This window comes from Bubalus kerabau, chromosome 4 (genome assembly GCF_029407905.1).
Source record: "Bubalus kerabau isolate K-KA32 ecotype Philippines breed swamp buffalo chromosome 4, PCC_UOA_SB_1v2, whole genome shotgun sequence".
Lineage (NCBI taxonomy): Eukaryota > Metazoa > Chordata > Mammalia > Artiodactyla > Bovidae > Bubalus > Bubalus kerabau.
In genome coordinates this window covers 163,619,907-163,630,653 of record NC_073627.1, presented here as the reverse complement: position 1 = coordinate 163,630,653, position 10,747 = coordinate 163,619,907, and the positions used below count along the sequence as shown (strand labels likewise).

At 34.1% G+C, this 10,747-nt stretch overlaps 1 protein-coding gene across 1 annotated transcript; it reads right to left on the bottom strand.

Annotated features, from left to right (window-relative positions):
- Positions 1–1,785: 1,785 nt before the first annotated feature.
- Positions 1,786–2,739, bottom strand: LOC129651753 (olfactory receptor 13D1-like). The gene has a single exon (XM_055580332.1). It carries the CDS (start codon positions 2,737–2,739, stop codon positions 1,786–1,788), a length of 954 nt encoding a protein of 317 aa, XP_055436307.1.
- Between the last annotated feature and the right edge of the window lie 8,008 nt (positions 2,740–10,747).

The following is a 10,747-nucleotide window of genomic DNA, read 5'->3' as shown; positions in this document are numbered from 1 at the left end:
CTTCTCTCAGTGGTAAGCAGGCTCTCACTATACCTCATATGTTTACTTATCTCTTGTGTCATGTCCTGTATATAATTGAGCTGCCATTTGTTTTGATTCACTTTACCTCTATCTCTCCACAGTTCCCACACTAACATCCTTTTCTTCTTATAATATGATAATGATCACAAGTGGAATTTTAATTTTAATACTTGTCCTCACAGCCAATAAATTTTAATATACAGAACTGCAAGCAAAATGTATGTGGTAAGTTTTCTGAAAATACATTTTGAAAAAAGTTATAGGTTATAAAAAGAGATTAATGGTAGAAACATTGTCCTTCATTATTCGCACCTTTCAGAATACATGCACCTGAAAATTCTTATGTTAAATAGATGAAGGATGCATCCTTATTTCCTTATGTTTAATTTTTACTTCTTTTCTATTGAAATAGAGTTGATTTACAATATTGTATTTGTTTCAGTTATACAGCATGGTGATTTACTATTTTTATAGATTGTACTCCATTTAAAGTATTAATAGACAATAATGGATATATTTCCTCTTCTGGAAAGGAAATCTTGTTGCTTCTTTATACATAATAGTTTGTGTCTCTTCATTCCATACCTTGGCTCATCCTCCCCATTTCCCTCTCCTCACTAATGACCACTAGCTTGTTCTCGATATCTGTGAGTCTGTTACTGTTTGTTAACATAAATTCATTTGTTTTATTTTTTAGATTTCACATAAAAGTAATAGCATAGAGTACTTGTCATTCTCTGACTCATTTCACTAAGTGTAATATATTCTAGGTATATCTATGTTGCTTTAGGTGGCAGAATTTCATTCTTTCTTTGTGGCTGAGTAATATTCTATTGGGGCTTCCCTGATGGTTCAATGGTAAAGATGCCCCTGCCAATTCAGGACACACAGATTCGATCTCTGGGTCAGGAAGATCCCCAGGAGAAGGAAATGGCAACCCACTCCAGTATTCTTGCCTGAGAAATCTCTTAGAGAAGCCGGCAGGGGACAGTCTATGGGTTCCCAAAAGTTTTGGACATAGCAAGTAAACAACAACGATATTCACACACATATATATACACAGACACATTACATCTTCTTTATCCATTCATCAGCTGATGGACACTTAGGGTGCTTCCATATCTTGGCAATTGTAAACAGTGTTATCACTGTGGGTAAATTTGGAAGGATTTTTCAGAAGATAAAACATTTAAATTTTCTTTAATTAGATGCCTGAGTTGTCACCATAGGAGAAATATGATAATGGGGATGAAGTGACATATACTATTGTCCCTAAGTGTGAAAGAACAGATTATATTTGGATAGCTACATGGTGCATGCAATATAGTGTAGCAGACTGGATAGAAGAAACTCAGCAAGGGAAAGAAGAAGGAATATATATATACTAGAAAAATGAGGTTGGGGCCGATCAAGTCCCTGAGTAAAACAAAAATGAGTAATAAAGAGAAAAAACATGAACTCAAGTAGTTCTCTCAAAAAGGGGAATGAGAAATACATATTTTTAATTGTGAAAAATTAAACCTGGATATTTCTGGAAAAGTTTAATTTCAATTTTTTTCTTGTTTCTGAAAGTTTGTTCTTACTTCATGGACTACATGTCCCTACATTTTTATGCTATTTTCATAAATAATGAAGTTAGATTATTACCCTGAAATTTCTTCCCAACTCTTAAATTCTGTGATTTTACGTATAGCCTTTATTTCCTTTGTTCTGCTTATACTGAAAACCTTGCCTCCAATATATGAGCTTATTTTGTGCATAAATTCAAAGATGCAAATTTCTCCTTCTTTCCTCCAGAACCAGTCTAGCTGTCAATTTTCTCATAGCGCCATGCACTTCTGTATTCCTCAGGCTATAGATGATAGGATTGAGCATCGGTGTGACGACTCCATAGGACAGGGCAATCAATTTATCAAAAGCAGCGTCTTTGGACTTTGGCTTCATATACATGAAGAGGATTGTCCCATAAAACACAGTCACCACCATTATGTGGGCTGAGCAGGTGGAAAAAGCCTTTTTTCTTCCTTCAGCTGAATTGATTCTTAGGACAGTGGAAAGGATGAAAATGTAGGAGATACAAATCAACAGTAATGGAACAAATAAAAATAGTACATTGCCCAACATGATAGTAATCTCATTCAAGGATATATCTGTGCAAGCTAGCTTGACAAAAGCCAATATTTCACAAACAAAATGATTGATGACATTTTTTCCACAGAAGGGCAACTGCACTGCAAGAATTGTTTCTGTCAATGAGTTGAGAAAGCCCAGTCCCCAGGAGAGAGCTGCCATCTGAATACAAAGCGCCTTGCTCATGATGCTGGGGTATCTCAGAGGGCTGCAGATGGCTATGGAACGGTCATATGCCATCACTGCTAGAAGCACACACTCTGTCGACCCCATAGTGTAAGAGACAGACATCTGAACAACACACCTAGTGAAGGAGATAGTTTTTTTCTCGGATAGAAAGTGTATCAGCATTGAGGGGATAAAGGAGGATGTGTACCAAATGTCAAGGAAGGAAAGATTACAGAGGAAGAAGTACATAGGGGTGTGAAGGTGGGAATCCAGGAGAGTGAGGATGATCAAAGTGCTGTTCCCCAGGAGAATCACCAGGTACATCAACAAACACATCGCAAAAAGGAGTTTTTCTGCTCTTGGATACTCAGAAAGTCCCTGTAGAATGAACTCAATGTCTGTCCAATTGGTCCTTTCCATTTCACATTTTCATACCTGGAGTAATCCAGAAGAGATGCGGGTTTAGGACTCTATACAGTATTATAATACGAAGTAAGAGAATATTGGAGAAAGGGCAACAGGTCAGTATTAGCTGGCTGGGTTTACAGTTGTGAGTTTAGATTTTCAAATTTTTCTTTTACCTCATGTGTCAGGGAATAGACAAAAGACAATAATTATGTTGATAGTTTATTAAAAATACAAACTTAATATTCCATTTCTGACATTATGATGCACAAATTCTGAGTCAGGGAAGACCTATTTAATAAATAGTTGTTAACCTGATTCAGACTTACTTTGAATATCATCATTTTGGAAATAACATGCTTAATTTCTTTAAAATATTGATTTATGATTTTATATCATGCCAGTCATTAACAATAACACTGGTTTAGGGTTTTACAATTTATGAAAATTTTCATCATACTTATTTTATCATCACTTTAATACTCTGAGGGAGATAAAGTTCATAACGGTAAGAAGTATTTTAAAACACAGTAGGTAAACAAACTACTATTCAGTTCTACATTTTCTGACTTTACATCCCCCTTTTTAAATTACTTGGTTATTGCTCTCAAAATTATACAAGTTGTCTGAGTGGGAGTGTCTAAGGCATCTTTTAGAATAATGCTCTCCAGATGATTCTATTGTGTAGCTGAGGAAGAAAACACCCATCCAGATCTTAGTATACAGATGAATCACTTGGGAAATTTTTGTAAAAGACTCTCAATCAGTGGATCTGAAGTAGGTTTTAAGATCTAAGTTCTGTCTAGACAAAGCTATTGTTTTTCCAGTAGTCATGTATGGATATGAGAGTTGGACTATAAAGAAAGCTGAGTGCTGAAGAACTGATGCTTTTGAACTGTGGTGTTGGAAAGATTCTTGCTCCTTCCCTTGGACAGGAAGGAGACCAAACCAGTCCATCCTAAAGGAAATCAGTTCTGAATATTCATTGGAAGGACTGATGCTGAAGCTGAAACTCCAATAGTTTGGCCACCTGATGCAAAGAACTGACTCAATTGAAAAGACCCTGATTCTGGGAAAGATTGAATGCAGGAGCAGAATGGGATGAGATAGTTGGATGGCATCATGAATTCAATAGGCATGAGTTTGAGCAAGCTCTGGGAGATGGTGAAGGACAGGAAAGCCTGGCGTGTTACCATCCATGGTGCTCCAAAGAGTCGGACATGACTGAGAGACTGAACTGAACTGAACAAGATCAGAGTTGTGTGCTATAGAACGCAGAGAAAATGACTTTAATTTGAAAAAATCTAAAGAGCAGGTATTAGTATATGATATTCTTCCCTAAAACAACTAAGTAAAACTGAGTATAATTTTGAAAACACTTCTTCATTCTCAAGATATTCTACCTAGATTAAAAAATATTCCCAAAGAAAAAAAGTTGATCAAATAGATGGGTTTTTACTTAGGGTTTTCAAAAAGTACTTATGTTTCCAGTATAGGACTAGCTATTTCTGTGATAGTCATTTGCCAATGAGTTACACTGCTTTCTAGGAAAACTCTATTTCACAATGGTGAGACAATTCATTCAAAATAATAGAATATTTATATATTTATTGATTATAGAAAGGAGATTGTTGTTGTTTAGTCTCCAAGTCTTATCTGACTCTTTCGTGGCCTCAAGGACTATGGCCCAGCCAGCTCCTCTGTCCATAGAAAGGAGGACACTCACTTAATTCAGGCTGCACCCTACTTTGTAGGCATACATTTCAAAAAGGGTAGCAAGTGTTGGGTAGGCCAGGATATACCTTTACTTGGTATTAAGATTGGCACTTGATTGACTATAGGTACACATATCAAATGACTTTGAGAATAAAATTCTGATAGCAGAACTTCAGTCATCTGAGATCTGAATGTACTGCAGTTTCGGGAGGACAGATGTGAGTCAGGTCAAAAACCTTCTCTTTTGAGGAACATCTTATAAACCTGATTCGTATTTCGAAATTACTTATAGTAAATAAATGTAGTGTACATGAGGTATCCTAACAGCCCTTTGATAATTTCTGCAAAAAAAATTTTTACTTGCAGATTTTTTAAAGAGAGAGCACCAATCTGCTTTAAGGTTTTCAAATGGAGGTGGAGAGGAAGGATAACAGATAATATAAAAGAGACGATTTTCATTACTCTTGCAATGCTAGAGTACCTTTTAAGAAACAGTTAACAAATACTCTATTGAATTGCATTGTGCCTGAAATGCTTTCCCCATTTAACTTTACTTCTCTATCTAAAATGAATTTATAGAATCTGGGAACAAGGAAATGAAGATTTTAAAAGATTCTTGGTAATTTATAATACAATCACTTTCCATGGTATCTATATATTGGAAGTGATCTTTTAAAACAGGTTTTCATTCTTGTCTAATGTGAGGAGAATTGTTAAATAATCATAGCACACTCATATTGGGTCATTATTCACCTTTTAATATGACATTTGTGATAAATTTCCACTAACCCCAAAATTACATTTAAAGTATTTTAGAATGACTAAGTGATAACAAGACAATTATAAGATTATTTGAAAGATCGAAATCTAAACCAAGATAACCTAGACAGAATTGAAAGACTGAAAAGAAATATCAAAACATTAATGGATATCTTAGATACTTTTTTCCTACTTTTCTGAATTACCCATTTTCTCAAATAAATGTGCAAAAGGAAAAGTATAATGAAAAAGAGAAAGACATTGAAGTAGGTGTCAAATTATATTAGGAAGATTAACTCAGAGTAAAATATGCTAAAACAATTTAAACATTACAGTGGTTGTCTCATGTGTCTAGATACTAAACATTAAGACTGAGGTGTACTGGTGCATCTTGTCTAGTTATCCATGGGAAGCTACTATTTCTGGTAGACATGGAGCATTTATGATCCCTACTCTCTAAATCTTGCAGGTTAACAGTGTTATTTTTGGAGTGAACCAAGATAAAGAATTTGAGTTCTTAGTCATATTAACATAATCTCAAAAGAGATTTCCGATCCATGGTCCCTAGAATAGAATTGTCACTAGACGATGATATTCTTATTTGTTGAGGCTTTGAACTGACCTAAATCCTGGCTGTCCTCTAATCCTTCTCAACCAACTCCTGGTCTTTTAGAGTAATCACTCTGTGGTTCCATGCTGTGAGGTTTCATTCAGGTACTCTTTTACTGTTGTAACAGACCTAAAGAAAAGTCTGTGACTTTTTTTATTCAAGACAGAAGTTAAGCTCTCTAATTTTCTAGAAAGATCCCTAACTTTCTAGAATGTTTTTTCACTTTTATTGACTTGCTTACTTGAAGGTCTAATATTTAAAGTTATAAGATTTTTCATTGAAAAGCAAATGCCATCTATACTCTAAATTCTCACTAGAGGATATAATTCTGTTATCCTCTCCAGTTCTTCTAAATATATCAATTAAGACAATTGATATTGTGAAAAAATAAGTAGAGTTACCAACTTTTATGCTGTAGATTTTATAAACTCTGATCTTCAATTAACATACCACATGGAAAGGTGTATTATTTTAGCTCACCAAGAGAAGAGTAATTGACAACATGTGAGGTCCTAGTCTGTATTTGGCACTTCAAATAATTTTTAACATTTATCTTTCAGAATAATTCAAAATTATTATTGATATTTTAACAGTGAAGAAATTAATTTGATATTTCAAAATTCAAGTACAATTTCAATGTCTTATAGTTGGTAAATACCAGAATTATTATTTGAACCCTTATCTTTATTTTTTAAATAGGTATTTCATTTACTTTATATGAAAAAATTTTCAGACTACTATTTTTGTGCTGTTTTTCAAGGTAGAAAGTGTTCCAGTTATGCAGTTTTTTCCATACAAAATGAACCAGGAACCCAACATCAAAATGCAGTTTTAATTAATTTTAAATCGATACCTTTATGGTCCCCAAACCCCTATTTTTATTGCTATGTCAAAATGCTTACATAAGTATGAATTTTTAAATAAAAGCACAATTTAAAATGATGCACTCAAGTTTTTTCAAGGACCCATATGATAAATACACACATAAAATGTATATTTGCCTCTGAAAACATTGAAGACATTCATCATCTTCCACTTATGTAGACATTATTCTAATAATGAATTCATATGAAAAAATATTGAAAATTTCTCTCAGGTTTTGTGTAGAGAATTAAGGTCTCAGTAGTGGAATTTGATTAATTATATAAATGAAAACTCAAAAACTTTTAATACTTTTTGTTTTGCTTTGGCCTTCTGAGGATCAGACTAACCCTCATGTTTATTTCTTCCCTTTGTTACTTTTTTTTTTGGTTTCTAATCCTGTTTTTCTTACAAACATCTTTAATTACATGTATCCTCAAGCTTTTATCGAACATAGTTTATGTGTGAATAATATATAAATCATGAGGCGTTCTTTCTCCAGATACTTTTTACTTAAAATTTTAGTGAGCTCAATACTTCTCAATACTCAAATGATATAGCCACTGAAAACAAAAGTGTTAGTTGCTCAGTCCTATCTGATTTTGCAGCCCCACAAACTAGCCCACCAAGCTCCTCTGTCCATGGGATTCTCCAAGCAAGAATACTGCAGGGACCATTTCCTTCTCTAAGAGATCGTCCCAATGTAGGGATTGAACCTGGGTCTCCTGCATTGCAGGCAGATTCTTTACCACCTGAGCCATCAGGGAAGCCTAAGTCTATGATTTATGAGGCTCTTTTGCATTGCAAACTACTTTCTTTTCCTCACAGTCTCTCCCATGGAAAAATTTGAGATAAAAAAATTTAGTTGTATCGGTCTTGGAGATGATGCCTGGTGGGTTTTTATATATTTTTCCTTTCACATAAATAAATATATACATATTTTCAAAACCTCTGAGCAATGGTCACCTCAGCTCAATATTTGTATATTTATTGATGGGATGTTTTTCTTTTGAAAAATTTAAATAAAATTTCTCTCTTTATCTTACCTTCTGACTGGGTTTTAGTCATTCATACCATTCCATTGTATTACCTGAAAGAATTCTCATTTTTGAATTTCATTTGCATTTTATTAATAAGGCCAGAAGATGCTAAACTTCAGTTGCTCTTTCCTAAAAAGAAATGGGAGAAAGAGCGCCATGATTAGGCAATCTGTCTGTGCATGAATAATCTTAAGAGGCATGAAGGAAATGAAACATGTTAAAAAGAAGATGTGATGCAACTCTAGTGTCCCATGATTTGTCTTAAAGTTGACACTTACTCAAGAGACTCAGCTTCTTTTGGAAGCTAATTTAGCACTCATTTTCATAAACTTCTTTAGTCCCTAAGGTTGTGAGTCAGAAACGTAGAATTCTCTAGAGAAGTCCCCACTTCTGTTCATTCCAAAAACCCAATTAACCTGACTTAACAAAAACCTTCCCTAGCCATATATTTCTTGGAATTTTCTTTGAACACATCTATTTGATGACCTCAGCAAAGTTCTCAAAACACTTAAACTTTCCCTAAGAATTTGTTTTTCTTTGGCTTCCACAGATCATGCTAGATCAGTGCTAATGAAATCCTAGTAAAAGAGGAAGTCATTCTACTTCTTTAAATTATTTTTATCATCCATATCCTTGTTAACTCAAAACTACATGGAAATAATTTTTCTTTATACCAGTATGGATAAAATTTAATTAGCATATTGCATTTTAAATCAATAATTTTCTGTGACTTTGCAGTCTTTATAACCTTTCTCTCTAATATTTGAAGAATAATCTAGCCTTAATTTTAATACTGTTGGATATTGTAATTTTAATATTTTGAGTTTTTGATATAATGATCATTGATATCTTTGTCATCTGCTTTCCTTCTACTAGAAATAACATAAGGTTAACCTCTAGTGATGTGATTATAGAATGGAAAGATATGAATTGAGAGAATTCTTGATACATTTGCAAAATTATTTTTCCAAAGCTTAACATTTTACTGTGCTGCTGCAGTATTTGCACAGACTATTTTTTTGCATATTTTCTAGAACCAAAAATGGTATCTACTTATATAAACCATTACTTTGTTTTACTTTTTATTCCTATGATTGCACATGAAATTGAATATTACATCTATGTTTATTTATTACTTTTCTTTACCTTTTTATTATTCTTGTCTCTTGGTATTTTGATAGTTTTCCTCTTAAATTGTATGAACTCTTAATTAACACTTTTGTCTCTGTAAATACCTTTCCAGTTTGTAGTTTTCCTTCTTATTTTTGACATGCAGTTTAAATTTTCATTAAGATTTTCATTTTATCCCTGAAAATTATGAATGAAATTTCACCTATGGTTTTATTTAGTTTTGTTTCATCCATATGAAAACTATGTTGTTTTCTCTAAAGTTGGGTTGATGTTCATTTTACTTCTGTTCCCAGCCCAGTGATGGTTAGAGCACTGTATGAGGCCATTCAGGTTATTTTGGGAGAATTCTTCTTATTAGAAAGCTCTTTACATTTAACTTTACATATATGCAACCCTCATTTTTCCTTGTGTAACAACAAATATATATGCTCGTTTTTTCATGACAGCTTTTCAGGTACTTCCAGATTGCTGTTTCGGTTTCTTTCTTGTACCAGGCTACACTTTTGTTGTTCCTTCAGCCATTCCCCATGTGTTTTGTTAAAACATTTAAGAACATACATTGCCAAAGAAAATATTTTAGGATTGTGAGATTCTCTGTGGTACAAAAGGACTTTGGCTCCGCAATATATTTCTGGTATTGATTTTGCTAATTCTACAGGAACAAAGTGTTTTCTGTCATTTTGGAGGCAGAAGAGTGAGATGATTGAGAACATTGGACTCTGAAGTTAGTCCAGTTTTGTCAAGCACTACCTCTATGACCTCAGTGAGGTCACTGAAACTCTCTAAGCCTTGATTTCCGTGTCTGTAACATGAGGAACTTAAAAATACCTAATATTGTTTTGAGAATTAATGAGGCAATACATATGAAGAATGTAATGTGGTTATGAATGCATAGTAGTTATCAATAATGGTGCTTACTAATCTAATTACACTGATGATTTAAGATACACACCTTACCTTGCAGTTATAAAAAGAGATGGCTTTAGAATTGGATACTCTGAATTCCAATTTCCTGACTTGTCGGTTGGTGATCTTGGGGAAGATATTTAAGTTGCAATTGAGTATTATATCTACCTTGTAGTGTTGGTATATGATATAGTGCCGGGGTCCAGCCCCGGCTGATCCAGGGTATTCGAAGGAGAGACAGCGTAGGCTAGGATCAGGATACAATAGCTTCAATTAGATATTAATTAGAGATATAATGAGTAATAGAATGAGGATAGCTCAGTAGGAAAATTCAGTGAAGAAAAGAGGCTGAAATAAGGATAGCTCAGTGAGGAAATTCAGTGGAGAAAAGAGGCTGAATAATTCAGCCAGAAGGTGAGAGAAAGAACGACATGGGGAGACCAAGTTTTGGTGAACAAGGCCCACACTTTATTTTCCAAAGGAGTTTTTATACCTTAAGTTATGCATAGAGGATAATGGGGGAAGGGGTAGAGTCATGCAGTAAGCCAGGCTTTCTTCCTGCAAACTTATCATATGCAAAAGTTTAGGTGATTTGCATCATCTTCTGGCCCAGAGGCCTGTTAACATTTTAAGATCCTTTCTTCAGAAAACTTATTTTTCTCTAAAGGTGATTAGGCAGGCGCCACCCTCCAAAAGCATTAAAGTTGCATTCCTATAGGGCAAAGGTGTGGTGGACTACAACAAAAAAAGAATTAACTCAAGGGTCCAAGGTTACAAACATTAAAGCTACTACTTACACCAATTATATTAATCAATACACTGCCAGGGACACAGCAGGTAAGGGATATGGAGACTTAGCAGCAAACATTGGCCCAACAAGTGAAAAACCCTTCACCAATACAATTTCTAATCAATCTTTTAACTACTCAAAGGAATCTGTATTTAGACAGTTTAGAACATCTCATGCCTCTCACAGTTGGGAGGCTCTGAGCAATCACAT